At 40.3% G+C, this 15757-nt stretch overlaps 1 protein-coding gene across 2 annotated transcripts in view; it reads left to right on the top strand.

Moving 5' to 3' along the window:
* Nucleotides 1–15757, top strand: part of MAGI2 (membrane associated guanylate kinase, WW and PDZ domain containing 2) — a 1354570-nt gene that overhangs the window by 1222204 nt on the left and 116609 nt on the right. For both annotated transcript variants that reach the window (XM_047096111.1, XM_047096110.1), the window contains 3 exons: nt 7561–7746; nt 9667–9820; nt 14985–15204. In XM_047096111.1, coding sequence (XP_046952067.1) covers nt 7561–7746; nt 9667–9820; nt 14985–15204 — 560 coding nt within the window. The remainder of the gene's footprint in view (nt 1–7560; nt 7747–9666; nt 9821–14984; nt 15205–15757) is intronic.

Raw genomic sequence — 15757 nt, 5'->3', positions numbered from 1 at the left:
GATATGTATGGGGATAAGAAATGAAGCCACATGAAAAAGGGGTTATTTTTGCTCCTACCCTACCACCCACCTTTGTGATAATTTTCCTGGATAGCTATAACATATTTTCATTTACATCTTCCAGGGCAGACATTAAAACAATGGACTGATATGGTTGTATCTACATAAGATCAACTACATAATTTTCAGGGCCCAGTGCGAAATGAAAATGTGGAGTCCTCATTCAAGCATTATTAAGAATGTCAAGATGGTGGGGTGTCTGGGTGGCTCAGTCAGTTAAGCATCAGACTCTTGATTTCAGCTCAGGTCATGATTTCGTAGTTAGTAAGATGGAGTCCCAGTTCGGGCTCTGCACTGACAGCGTGGACCCTGCTTGGAATGGTCTTTCTCCCTCGCTCTCTGCCCTTCTCCTATCCTCTCTCTCTCTCTCTCTCTCTTTCTCAAAATAAATAAATAAACCTAAAAAAAAAAAAAGAATGTCAAAATGATGACAATAGACGTTAAACTAAACACAAGGCCCTTTTGAGCATGGAACTTGTGTGACTGCACAGGTTATACAACCATGAAACAGTCCTGTACTATAAGCCCACCAAATCTTTGCAAACAAAAAACCATTTTAACCCAGCCTCATGTTCTGGGATGGAACAGTCAAGTTATAGCTAATTACAGTTCTTAATAAAATGAGGTTTCTTTAGATTACCAATTCACTCTCATTACTTGGCTATGAGATTTTAATTGCTGCAAAATAAAAGCATACAGGGTAAAATATAGCTAACAATTGTTTCTTTCTATCCAGGCATATAGTTAAATACTTTCTGTATGGTGCTTTCTGCCCTTGGAAACATGAGTTTGGCTGGACTTCCCAGTTGCCATTGATGGGCTCCTCTTCCCATTCTCCCATCTGACCGTCTGCTTATTACCAACTACAGGGTAACTCAACCGTTCAACCACAAGAGAATGACTAATGGTGCTGAGAGGGGAAAAGTGCACTTTTGGAATATGCAATCCTTAAAACACCAGCTGCTCGATTTTGGGTCTTGTAACTCAGTTGGCTATGAATGTCAGGGAAGACCTTTTCATTTTTGGAAAGCAAATTCCACAGACTTTTAGAGGAAAAGTTTTTTCTTAATTTTTCTGCAAATTTTTAAAAATACCAAACACATGTTTTTGCCACATTTCCACTCCCTGATGACCAAGAAAAACTCTTTCGAAGGACACTGTCACACTCCAGGAAGGAACAACATTGAGCTAAATGGATTTGTTACAGTAGAACATGCTTATCCAGGACTTCTAGGAAGGAGATACGGAAAATCAGCAATTAATACTAAGCCTGGATTTCTAAAGGCAGGAAAACAGAATTCTTCACTGTGGGTTAAAGTGATAGGAATGCTCTGAGACAATTACTTTTCTGTTGTTCCTATATGTTCAGGGTCCATCTAGAGGATCTGGGTAAAGTTATTTTATCAGGGATCTCAGTGAGGGAACAAGAATTTTGAAGGCAGGAGGGACCCCAACTTCAAAACATCTCTCTTTGCTTCTTCCTCCATGGATTTGATAGGTCCCTGTGTACCACCATGACTTTTTCACCAAGGGAGCTGCCATTTAGCCTAGGACACTATGTGCCCACTTCCCCAGAATGAACTTCCTTTTTCCTTACCACTCTCTGAGTCCGCACCTGAACCCAATGATTCACCCCTCCTCTGTACCCTTGTTGAGGGTACCCTTGCTACCTTTACCATGGAGTTGCCAATTTGTGTTATAAGTATTTGTATATGAATCTCTCCAACTTGGCTGTGAGTTTCTTAAGGCCAGAGAGCATGTGTTGTTTCATTACTATCTCTCACACTGTGCCGAGCACTGGAGCTGTTAGTAAGATGATGCTATGCAGAAATGTGTTGTTGATGGAGTAGCTGATCCCCCTGCTCTAACCCACAATTCTGAAACTAGACAGTAAATCATTGTCACAGATTATTTTAAGTTTTTTAATGTATATTTATTTTTGAGAGACAGAGACAGAGCATGAGCGAGGGAGGGACAGAAAGAGAGGGAGACACAGAATCCAAAGCAGACTTCAGGCTCTGAGCTGTCAGCACAGACCGAGGGCTCAAACTCATGAATCGTGAGATCATGACCTGAGCCAAAGTCAGCCACTTAACCGACTGAGCTACCCAAGTGCCCCTGTCACAGATTATTTTAAGAAAAGAAACTGTAATCATTCAACTGAACACACACACACACACACACACACACACACTTCTTTCCATATCAGGTCACAGATTTTAAATCCAAACTAATTTTCCTTGCCTCCTTAAACTAATGGCATGTTGTTTAACCTTCACAGATTAATGGAATTGTGAGCTAATGAGAGTTTATGTTATTGATTGCCTTTGAAGTATTTACTATTGTCACACTCATTTCAGAAACTTCTTGCTTATAAATATGACATGATTGATGCAGAATCCACTTTCCCTATCTAATGCTTTCCTCCGCTTCCATATATAATTCCACTTTGTGGATCTATTAACAAGAAGATGATTAAATGTAAATATGAGCACGAGTTTTCCTTTTCTGAAATAAAACACATAAAAAGAACAAGGAAACATGAAAAAAAAAAGTGGAGGGAGAGGGAACTACTACCCCTTCCCTCAGGTGCAGCTGAGAATTTCAGGAAGAATCCATCACCAGAAATTTCAGGAAGATTCTATTGCCAAAGCAAAAAAAAAAAAAAGTCATCCAGGCAACTGTGTCATCTTCTTTATGGGAATGAACCTAAGGTAGAACTCAAGAAGAGTTCATTGGTTAACCAATAGCTGAAGGAGCCTGGAAAGACCACACAAAGCTCCCTGAAGAGAACCAAACAGCAAAAAGGGAGGAGGACCATTGCCTCCTGTAGTAGTGGGGCCAAAGACCCAAAGAATCCAGGCCTTTAGAACAAATTTAGGATCCAGTCCAACTGTGTCTGAATAGCCCTACTGAAACAAGGATGCTGTGCTTGAGCAGGCATCAAAGGGTTAATTCATGTACAGGAAAATATAAAATTGAAAATACTAAATTTTATAATATAAAATATGAATATATAGTGGTGTTTTCCCCACAAAGAAATAAAGGGGAAAAAGATGGGTTTCTTTTTCCATAGCTTATGTGATTTGAAGTTAAAGGGAAAGTTCTAAGTAGCGATACATTGTCTCCTTCCCAAAGTTAGCATGTTCAAAGCCTCATGACATATTGCAACTTTTCCAAATATCTGTGTATCCTAAGCACACTGTGTCAACAAGACTGGTCCAAAGACTTGATTTATGCTGCTGCCTGACAGATGATGTCTGGAAGGCATGCTGTCTAAATGGACTGTGCTCCAGCAGTTACCTTAGTCATCAATTCCCAGAGAATTAACGAGTACCATTCATCCCAATAATAGAAACCAAGGTCATGGCCTCTTCCATGCTCTGTAATTCCATTAGCAATGCACAGAAAGCACTTAGGTCATTAGTTCTGTAGACTTCCTAGCTGAGCAAATGGAACTGCATCTTGTTTTCAGGGAGAATCCTCTCTGAGCCCACCTCTTGTCAGTGAGTTGTTGCACATCAACATTCAATGTACTTACATGTGTAGGGAAATTGCTGGTGAAGAAAAAGTGAAGCTGTGTTCAGCTGCCAAGAGTTTCAAGCACTGTTTTTATTAAAGCACATGCCAATAGAAACAATTTTAACAAAACTATGTCAGATGCTTCCAGTTATGGGCACACCTTTTTAAATTGTGTACTCACTCCCATTTTATGTGAGCCACTCAGTCATTCTGTGTGGCTACCATAGAATTTATTTCAGTTTTCATTATTTCATTTTAGTTTTTATTATTTTAGTTTAGTTGTTATTCTGTCTGCCACAGTAAAGTGAAAATGGCCTTGAAACTAAGAGTTATCATCATAAGCAAATAAATCTGTTTACAGTGAAACTTTCATCTCAAAATCTCAAGCAGCATGCTTTCCTAAGCTGTTCCTGAGCTGAGCCATTCCCTCCGTTCTCATAATTCAAATTGCTTCCAACCTGGCATATATCAAAAAAAAGGAGGGAGTAACCCTAAGGTTTGAAGCCACAGGCATAGGTTTGAATCCTGGCTTTGACATTTCTTTGTTTTCTTAACAATAAACTAAACATGATTATTATACTTTTACAGCTACTTCACACTGCTGCTGTCAGGATTTAAAATAAGCACTTAGCCCAGTGCCTGGAAATTAACAAATGATAACTTATTGTTTTGTTTTTATTGTTATTGAGCTCATAAAAGTGTGTGTGTGTGTGTGTGTGTGTGTGTGAAATCTATGTTTTGAAACATTTGGGGCTTTATGCCCAGGAGATTCTAAATGATGCACGGTAATGGAGGGGAGTATAGGCATGAATAATTCAAAGCAGCAAATCATCCAAATACCAGCTGTATGTGTTTTAAAGTGTATTTTTAAATTTCATTTGAAATGTATTTCTAATACCCAAAGAAATGACTTCAAATAAAGGAATGACACTATGAAGTGAAGTACCAACCAAAAGGGATCTGAGGAGCTGTCCAATTTTCCTCTCCCTTCCTCTCCTCCCCCTTGCCTTCCTTCTTCCCCTTTCCTCTCCCTTCTTCCTCATGTCCTGCCTGTCAAAAGACAGCTGCCACAAAGAACCAGCTTCAAGCAGAGTTTCTGCCTTCCACTCTCCCCTGGATGAGGGCCACTGGTGAAATGTTTGTGACTGCCTGATTAGAGGCAAGCTGCACTCACCAAATAAAAGTACCAGGTGCCCATGAAACAAGTGCTTGGGTGGAGGAAAGGAACCACAAAGTCAAGAGATACAGTGTAGCGCTGTGGTTAAGAGCAAAGCCTCTGGAATCGAGCAGACTGGGATTCTAAATCTTGCTTGGACTTTCTGAGTTGGGCAATCGCTAATGACTTTGTAGCTTGGTTTCTTCCACTCTAAACATGTAATGGTAATTCTATCCAGTATCTCACGATTTTTTAAGGATTAAATTATATATATTTTAATGTAGTTGTAATTGTGTGTGTTTAAGGCTCAATGCGGATAATGAGGACATCTGTATTATACTAATTTCCCTTTAAATAATAAAGTCTTACTTATGAGTTGGCATTTTCCTACACAGACATACAACATCTTTTTTGTAAAACCAGAGAAAAACAAACAGGATGCTTGGCCTCATCTAGAATCTGTATAATCCCCAAAACACATTTCTTTTTCCCAAGTGAAGCTGTTTTCCAGTGTTGATACTTAGGAAATACTGTTGTGTCATAAGCAAAACATTTCTTCAGTTTTAACAGTAATACAGGTTTATCCCATGTAGGAAGAATTCAAGCTGGTACCTATATACAAGCACACGTGCATATCAATAGTGATATCAGAAACATTAAAAAGATAATAGTAATAAAGAGAATGAAAGAAAAGTTAATAGTTATAGATCCGTTCTTATACCAGGCACTGTTCTAGTCACTTCACATGTGCCAACGCATTTGTTTCTCAGAGCCATCCTGTGAAGTCAGGGATATTATTATCCCAATTTTACTATTGAAAAACAAACTCAGAGAGGTCAGGTAACTTTCCAAGGATCACATGATGGATAGCAATAGACACATTGGAAACCAGGGAGACCGTGTCATGTATGGACTATTCAAGGACAGTATTGAACATGAAAGGGGGCAAAAACAGGAACAAATGTTCACTCTAATTATGGTAGAAGACCAAAGAATTTGCAATGCCTTCTTTTTTTAAATAACTAAATGAATGAGTTATTACATTTCTGCTTAATAAGTGCATTGTCCTGAGAGTCTAAGATGATCTTTAGTATGCTTTAAGTAAGATGTTCTTAATTAAAGCCATTAGTGCCTGTAAATAAAAACTCAACATGAGTTTTACTTCAGAAACATTGGCTCAGCCAGTATTTTCATATGCTATCTATAACCTGTCACAATGGAAATATGATCAAGGCTCTGGTTCATTAACTCACTGATTGTCCTTCCTTACGTGGTTATTAGCTGATGTTCTGCCTTTCACTGTAACACATACATAAGATTGAGAGTTCAAGGAACGGACACTCCTGAAGCATAACAAATGGTGGAGTGTCTCTGCCTCTTTACACAGATAAATCAGTACCTGACTTCCATGAGGAAAGAAACAACACAGAGTAATTGACAGGTGATTTCCTGGCTGGGGTTCCCTACCTACAAAGGTGAAAGGAAAAAGAACAGGTTTCTAGATTCTAACCTCCTTGGGGAAGGAAGGGGTGTGCCAGTGGTATCTGACCCCAGAAATAGTTATCCTGGTAGGCACTCAAACACTTACATTGAATAGAAGTCAACCTGCTAAAAAATCTTTATCCTCATGCACCTGGCTCTCCATACATACATACATACATAAGCTTTCATTGTTTTAAAGAGACATATGCCATATTTGATCAATTCTAATACATGTTTTCATAATTTAAATATCTAAAAAATTATACAGCATCTTACAGTCGATGGAGTGTCATTGTTTAATTGGCAGAGTTTCTTTCCTTCTTTCTTTCTTTCTTTCTTTCTTTCTTTCTTTCCTTCTTTCTTGTGATACTTAAAACAGAAGTTTGTCATAATGGCATCTTAGATTTGATGCAATATATTATGCATCATTAATAAATTATCAGCACCACTTATAAATTAAATCAGAAAGAAGAGGTAAGATTTGAAACCTGCATCAACCTTGAAACCGAAGATTAGTGGATGATAGGAAGTTGAGCATAGCTTCTTCACCTGCTGCGACAGCCCGTGTTAATATAGATTTCTCTCCTTCCCTGATCTCTTCTCTCGGTAAAATAGACAAGGGTAGAAATTGAATTCTTGACATTTATTGTATCTTTCTGAAACTGTATTATTATCTCTACAGTATGGTCTCACAATAATGTATGCCTGTGGTTCTCAAAATTTGTGTGTATTAGAATGTCTTGAGGAGCTTCTTAAAAATTTGTGATTCTCAAAAAAAAAAAAAAATGTGATTCTTACCTGCTCCTGGACATTTTGATGCACAAGGTCAGGTTAAGGCCCAAAGATCTGTATTTTTAATCCTAGAGTGATTATGATACAACAGAATTTGAGGACCCCTGGTCCATGTGTTTGGAATTGGTCTGTCATTGCACAGAACTTGAATTTAGAAATTCTGATCTCAGTGGAATGCACAGGACCACACTTAATAGGCATGATTATGATTTCAAAAGGCAAATTTACTGATGGAAAAAAGAATTCTGACATCGCATTTTTTTCTGTGGGGCTGGACTCAAAGATAGAACAGTGCTGGGGGAGGTGGGGCTAGGGGCCTCAGTTGGTGAAGCTTCCAACTTTGGCTCAGGTCAGGATCTCACAATTGGTGAGTTCAAGCCCCACATCGGGCTCATCGCAGTCAGCTCCGAGCCCACTTCAGATCCTCTGTCTCCCTCCTCCTATCCCTCCTCCACTTGTGCTTTCTCAAAAATAAATAAAAATATTAAAAAAAAAAGAACAGTGCTGGGAACACTCCTGATATCTGATTCTGTTGGGGATTGTTTTAGCTGTGCCCCATAAAATCGGCCGCATCATCGATGGGAGTCCTGCAGACCGCTGTGCAAAACTGAAAGTGGGAGACCGGATCTTAGCAGTGAACGGCCAGTCCATCATCAACATGCCTCATGCAGACATTGTGAAGCTCATCAAGGATGCTGGTCTTAGTGTCACCCTCCGCATCATCCCTCAGGAGGGTGAGTGCCTGAGCCTGGCCGCCATCATAGTGGTGCCAGAGCGCCTGAGGTTGATTCCTATTTCTACTTTTGCAGAAATCCACTCTTTCTTGCAACCCATATCCTGTTTACTTAGTACCAGTTTCATTCAGAGATCAAGCTGTGTGACATTATAGATAAATAGTGTGAATCTCAAGACACTGGGTTATTCAATCATTCCCTGTGGTCTGGGGAGTACTGTTTTTATGCTTATATTAAACCAGAACCCATTCAACAGAGATTATAGAGTTACAAATCTGAAGCAGAAAAAAAAAAAAGTGTATTCATGTTAACAGTTAAGCTCTGGAGGATTCTTCAAAGTCAGATTGATTTTGAAAAGCTTGAGGAAGTTTTGTGGTATAAAGAGAGCTCATTTAGAAAACGTTGCATCTGATAAGAATTTTAAATTCCCACTTAATCTTTTGAATTCCTCTGTATAAGGACTCCCCCCTGAGGCTTGAAGAGTAGTGAGAGTTACAGCTTATTGCCATGCCTTGAGGGCCACAAGGATCTAAGAACCAGTTCACCGTAAAGTCACCATTTCCAGACACTGGTTCATTACTGGTTTGTAGCTGCTGACTCATGAATGATGCTCGAGATTTCAGTCCCCAGAGCTCACCTGTGAGTGGATTGTAGAATACCACATGGAGAGTGATAGGTCTACTCACCTTGGTTGCCTCTGTTTTCCTCAGTCTCCTGATTCTGTCTTGGGGCTATCTGGCAAGCAGGCACTAAACAGTCACCTGACTTTCCATATAAAACAGTGGTTCTCAACTGAGGTGATTTTGTCCCCCTGGGGGATGTTCAGTAAGGTCTGACAATGTTTTTGACTGTCACAATTAGGATGGGAATGCTACTGGCATCTAGCGGGTAGAGGGCAAGGATACTGCCAGCCATCCAACAATGCACAGGACAGCTCCCCCCCCCCCCACAGCAAAGAATTGTCTTGCCCAAAATGTCAACAGTGCTGAAGATGAGAAACCCCACAAGTGGAAAGAATTTTTCAAAATCTGGACTGCCAGACAAGAAAGGGGAAGAATGGCTTAATAATGAATAGATCACCTCCCTTTTATCACCCAACCAAATAAAAAGAACAGAACAGAAAATGACTGCGGTGTTTTTAACCTGTTACTTGCAGACATCATTATGTGTAAAATATTCAAATGAACTCTAAGCAAGATTGCTCACTAAAAATCTGACTCGCTTTTCAGTTTTCCCCAGTCTGAAATATGTCTGTCTTATTTGTATTGCATCATATACAGATAATTGCAGTTGAGACGGTAATGCTATTACAGGAAAATCCAAGAAGCTGTGTTAACAAAGAACAATTTTATGAACATTCTTCTGTCCAATGTTCTTTTTCTTTCTGAAAAACCATGGAGTACAGGGGGTGATTGAGCAATAAAACCAACAAGGAACTAGAGAGAATATTATGAAAAGCATTTATTTCTATTATGGTTACTTCCTTGTCCAAACTTGGGAATACCGGTAGGATTTGTCTTTACAACCAAAAAGTAGCAGCTCAAATGTTTTCTCTCAGTGGGCAGCACTGGAAAAATAGAATATGTTTTAGAGCTTACTCCTCTGGATTATTTTTTCATTGTTTTAACAGGGTTTTTTTTATTGTAATCTTTTCTGCTAGGAAAATGACAAGAGACTCTGTTTAACTTTGTTCAGCAACACTTGTAATTCATGAAATAATACTAATTCTGCGAATGGTATTGGAACTTGGTTGGATAATTGATAAGTTTAACCTGCTGTCTTAAAGCCTAACAGAAACTGAGAAAACTGAAGCCTTGCTTGAGTCATCTGAGGAGGCAAAGAGTTACCACCTCTGGCCACCTCTTGCCCTTTATCAGATGCCAACCTGACTGCACCTGCCACTTTGGCTCCCCTTTGCAGAGCTCAGCAGCCCAGCGTCGGCACCCAGCTCAGAGAAGCAGAGCCCCATGGCCCAGCAGAGTCCTCTGGCCCAGCCGAGCCCAGCCACTCCCAACAGTCCTGTTGCCCAACCAGCTCCTCCTCAGCCACTTCAGCTGCAAGGACATGAAAATAGGTAAAGTTTCCCCTGGTTTTTCTGATGCTGAGAGGTGAGGGAGGTGGGGAGAGGGAGAGTTTGGGACAGGACACAACAGGACACCGAAGAGAAAGTTACATAAAGTAGAAATTGCCAGGTGCTCCTTTCTGTGATTTAGAGATTCTGTGGGTGTCACACATGTGGTTTTATTAGCAAACACAGGGGTCTGTTCTTCACAAAAAGAGAACCTTTCCTCAAGAAATGATGAGCAATTAGTAGGTAGATGATCAGTAGATGATCAGTAGGGATTAACTAGATGAAGACCACGTTGAAGAGACTCCAAACTGAAGAACATAGATATAGACCCTTTGGCAGGAGGGAGCATGCAACCTTGAAAGGCATGGCAATAAATAAGTTCAGTGTGGTGAGGGAAGAGGTCAGGGAGCATGGTTCAAGATGTAGCAATGAGAGTGATAGGGACCCACCTTTGGGGCTGTAAGCATGTTAAAGATTTTTTTAAACTTTTTAAAATGTTTTATTTTATTTTTTGAGAGATAAAGAGACACAGAGAGCAAGCAGGGGAGGGGCAGAGAGAGGGGGAGACACAGAATCCAAGCAGGCTCCAGGCTCTGAGCTGTCAGCACAGAGCCCGACTCAGGGCTCGAACCCACAAACACAAGATCATGACCCGGGCCGAAGTTGGATGCTCAACCGACTGAACCACCCAGGCACACCAAAGATTTTGAGCTTCAGTGTAATGACAAGTCATTGGAAGGTTTTACGCTGAAGACTGACATCACTGGATTTCCTTTTCAAGGCCACCCAGTGGGCCACACAGAGAGCTGACTGGGAGCTGGTGAGGGTTGGATGTAGATTAAGCAATTAGAGATGGCTGCTGATATCCTTGGATCAATGAAGGTGGTGGCTCAGAGAACAATGGTGGTGTGGGGAGAGGGAAGTGTGGCAAAACTTGTAAACAGTAATAAACGTTAGCATTTTTTACTGCATTTTGCCTGTATCCCCCTACCCATGATCTAATGAGGTTCTTCCATTCCATATCATAAACTAATATGAATAAGCCACTTTGAACTTCCAGAAAAAAAGGACGTCAGGTAAAAACAGCATTGTCTTCTTACAATGAACTTGTGTGTAACAGGGAGCCTGGGTTAGGTTGAGCCATAAAGGAAAGAGATGAAGACATGTTCCCATGCTGTTTTCCCTCTTTTGAAGGAGAAAAACAGAACAACACACAGGAACATCTCTGTGTACAAAACCCTCACCGGTCTTTTCCATAATTCTAATGTTTTCTGAACATCTGCTTCCTAGCTCCCGCCTCATATGTTGGGAAAGATGAAGTGAGACTCAGTTTCCAAGTCCCAGAACTCTGTAGGTCCATCACTCACGCAGTTGCAAAGCAAATATTTTCCCTGTGCCACAGGTGCTATTTCCATAAAGCCCTGTTCTTCTCAGGAGTTCCCCCATTTGCTTTCACAGAAAAGTAAATGTCTGTTATCCTCAGCTGTTTATGGTTTTAATATATTCCATGGAAGAAAAAAGACTAAAGACCATAAAGCAAACGATAGGGGGGTAAGAATTTGACAACCCGTAAGAAGAGTAAGTCCTGGGTATCTCAGTAATAAGCCACTGATGTGTTTGCTTTCGTCGTGAGCTGTTTTAACAGATCACACTGGCTTTCCCCAGAATTCATTTCGGACTCAGGAGGAAGGGGCTGAGCACATGCAATTCCTGGGCCAGCCTCAGACTCCTCTTATGGCTCTGCCTCCGTCTATTAATCTCCCAGCCACAGTTCTATCTCACTTTTCCAGAGTCAGACTCCCCCAGACATGGGCTCTTGCTTCTGGCTTCGGGGTGGGTAATCTCATCCCTGTCGTGTTATAATTCAGTGGGGAGAATAACATTTGGGCAAGGCCACTATCATGTTTCAACTGCTACTAGCCCACAGCTGGAACTTGTTGGCCCTGATCAGAGAAGCAACAGTCTTTGGAATGTCTTTTTGTCCTGACTACACGGAACAAAATATTTCCCAACTCTGGGGTTAACCAATTGACCTGATACAAATTTTTATAAATCACCAACAAATTTTCCCAGTGAACTTTGCTGCACTAATATTAAAAGCCTGACAAGTGCCTGCTTTCAGAGAGCCCTTCCTTGGCACTGGGGTTTCCTGGCTTAACTGTTGATTGCTAGTGGGTGGCTCTTTTACATATGAATGAAGAGATTAATAATTTTACAGATACCAGATCATTTTCCTAGCTTCATTTAAACATGGTCATGGTATCAAGAGCTCTTTGTCTTTCTCTAGATCAGGCTAGAGATGTCTCCAAGATAGCTTTTATGCCAATTACCCCGTATGCATTTTCTAGTGGCTCATCTATACAAGAAATGCCCACCTAACTCCATGTCAAACTGAGCCAGTTTCCATGTTAAAATGGGATAAAATTAAATGACGATCTGCTTCCACATTTTTATTTTATGAATTAAAATGACTGAATATTTTATCCTGTCTTATTTACTTTCACTTTGGCTTCCTACTGACACCCTGCACACCTCTACTTATGTCTCTATCCCTTAACAACCTTTTGATATATACTCTGGAAACAAAATCGTTTTAATATGCACATAAGCAAAATAGTATTCAAGGAGAAGCATTCATTGGAAACAACAAAAGAACCATTATATAATATATTTCAAAACTAAGTATAAATAGCAGAGCTCACCTTCCCCAGCAAGGGAAATTAATATTTGACTGCATTTTATTTACTTATTTTTAATTTTTTAATGCTTATTTATTTCTGAGAGAGAGAGAGAGAGACAAAGCATGAGGGGAGGAGCAGCAGAGAGAGAGGGACACACAGAATCCTAAGCAGGCTCCAGGCTCTGACCTGTCAGCACAAAGCCTGACACGGGGCTCAAACTCATAAGCTGTGAGATCATGACCTGAGCCGAAGTTGGATGCTTAACCAACTGAGCCACCCAGGTGCCCCTTGACTGCATTTTAAACAGCACAGTCAGTAGAAAAACACTGGAAATTTACTTCTTTTTTTACGTACTTTGAACCCTAGATGTTTAAGCTGGAAGGAATTCTTATAAAAGGTCCACATGAGGCAAAAGCCAACTACAAGATCCTGTACCACATGGGCATTGTTTCTTGGTTCTGGAACTTGTTCATACCATAAAATTCTGCTAGATTTTATCACTAGAAATCTGGTTGTTGTTGTTGTTGTTGTTGTTTTTATCTCTACAGGCTCTTTAATAGTGGAATTAATAGCAACAAAGAGTTATACTGATGACTTTCTTTCATGAGTGAAGGAATTTTAAAGAGGCTGTATTTTTTTTAAATAATCCTGAGTTTTCCTTAATGTATTTCACAAATTCAAAGCAACATAGTTTTTGCCCAAGCCGCTGTATCATTCACTGAACAGTTAGCAACACTCATAAAAACTTAAGTATATTTTCCTCATTAAAGACTCTTCAAGGTACAGTTCAATGTAAAATCCTGACAGACAGCACTGGTTCAAATGCAGTCTGAATGCCAGAAGGTAGGCTTGGATGACAGCTGTTGCATTTTAACGGTTCCTATTCTAGGCTGTTGTGTAATCTTTGGGGAGACTTTACATTTCACCCTCTTTGGCTATACCTCGTGACACATCTGGTTGGAAATGGGGCACATAATGGATATCGCATACCACTACCACACAGATCACGAAAATAAAGTGACTTGTGCTGTAACTCAAAGCAACTTGACATCTAATCTACCAAACAGTTTCTAGGAAGGAATCAACACATGCCAACGAATGGCAGCCAGTTCAGTTCTTTTGTTTAATTCATTCATTTGTGTGGTTAAGCATCTTATTCGAAGCATATTTAAATAATTCTGTTCTCAGCATTCACAATCCCAGTAGGTGAGTGGACAACTTGCCGAGGTAGGAAACAAAGCCTAAATTCTGCAGTTCACAAGAGGAATGTGTCACTTCTGCAGTTCACAAGAGGAATGTGTCATTTCTGCACTTACTTCCCATTTAAGTAACAAATGGGACCTGCTCAAAGTGTTGATTAAAATAACATCCTTTCAAACACTCCAAATAAATACATCTATTACTGTACATTTTTAGTGTACCCTCACCAAATATTAGATTGCACTAATGGCAATTGTTCAGGTGAGTGATTTTTAAAAATAGTAGTGGGGCTCCTGGGTGACTCAGTTGGTTAAGCATCCCACTCTTGATTTTGGCTTAGGTCATGTTCTCACGGTTGTGAGATCGAGCCCAGTGCTGGGTTAATCTCTCACTGTGCCTAATTTATAAATTAAACTTTCTCATAGATTTGTGGTATAGGAAAAAGCATAGTGTATATAGGGTTCAGGACTGTCTGCAGTTTTAGACAACCTCTGAAGTCTAGAAATGTAACCCCCATGGATGGGGTGGAAGGCTACTGTAAGTAACATCTAGAAACAAGAAAGAGACAAATGTTGGACATACACATTTTTGCCTTCCCTTTCATCTTACAGCCGTGGTAGTATCTGATAATAGCATCTGATACTAATCTGATAGTTATAGTCTAGTATTAAAACTATGTAATATGTTTCTACTCTTAGCAATGACCCAGTGACTTTCTCCTTGACTTAACAGCTCATGATTATGCTTTGCTATCACTCCTTTAACCTTTGTAAGATATTCAAAAAGACCAAACCTAGCAGGTTAAAATATTGCCTTTAATTATATATTTATAGAGTATTTAGAGATTACTTTGGTTGTGCTGTCATAAAGTAATGAGTAGTGTGTGGGCGAGAGAGAGTGGTTGAGAGAGTTGGTTTACTGGTGTTGAGACAAACTGATATTTTGGGATGTATAGTTTGGGATGTATAGTTTAACTCCCTAGATTTGCTACGGTTGTACAAGTTTGTAAATAGCCAAAGTCAAAGAGGGATATCCATAAGTCCTTTTCCACAAAGTTCTGGTTGGGCCATCATGTTTACCTTGATTTCTCAAGGAGCCAAATGAAAAGTAGACAATATGGCATTTGTCAAGGATTTAAAATAATGCTTATCATCTATGATTTTCTCAAATTCCTGAACATGCAAAAGGACCTCAAGAAGTGTGGCCCGCATGTGCCTAGAGGTCATGTGATCATTCTAATCTCCTTAGAATGCTGAGACCTCAGAGCAAATCCCATGTCCATTTAGTTACAGGTCGGAAGTGAAAGCAAGGCAAGATGTGAAACCAGACATCCGACAGCCTCCATTCACAGACTACAGGCAGCCACCGCTGGACTACAGGCAGCCCCCAGGAGGGGACTACCAGCAACCCCCACCCTTGGACTACAGGCAGCCTCCCCTGCTGGACTACAGGCAGCACTCCCCTGACACCAGGCAGTACCCTCTGGCAGACTACAGGCAGCCCCAGGTACCCCCGGGACCCCATTAAATTTCATTTTCCTAATGGGCAAACCTATAATTGACACACGTACATACACACACACCTACACACAGATACACACACACAGAGACACACATGTACACACACATACAGACAGACACACACAGATACACATGTACACACACAGACACATGTACGCAGACACAAACACAGACACATTGACACACATGTACAAACATGTACACATAGACACACATGTACACACATACACACAGACACACGTATACATGCACGTACACACACATACACACATGTACACACAGACACACATATATACATGTACACACAGACATACATGCACACATACACACAGACACATGTACACACAGACACACGTGTACACACAGATACACATGTACACACAGACACATGTACACACACAGATACAAATGTACACACATGTACACACAGAGACACACATATAGACACACACGTGCACACACATACATATAGATACACACAGACACACATATGTACACAGAGACACACATGTACACACACATACACACACGTATACACA

Source organism: Lynx rufus, unplaced genomic scaffold (genome assembly GCF_022079265.1).
Source record: "Lynx rufus isolate CCGP_SWC_20201006 ecotype Redwood Valley unplaced genomic scaffold, mLynRuf1.p SCAF_4, whole genome shotgun sequence".
NCBI classification, from domain to species: Eukaryota; Metazoa; Chordata; class Mammalia; order Carnivora; family Felidae; genus Lynx; species Lynx rufus.
This window is presented reverse-complemented; position numbering and strand designations above follow the sequence as displayed.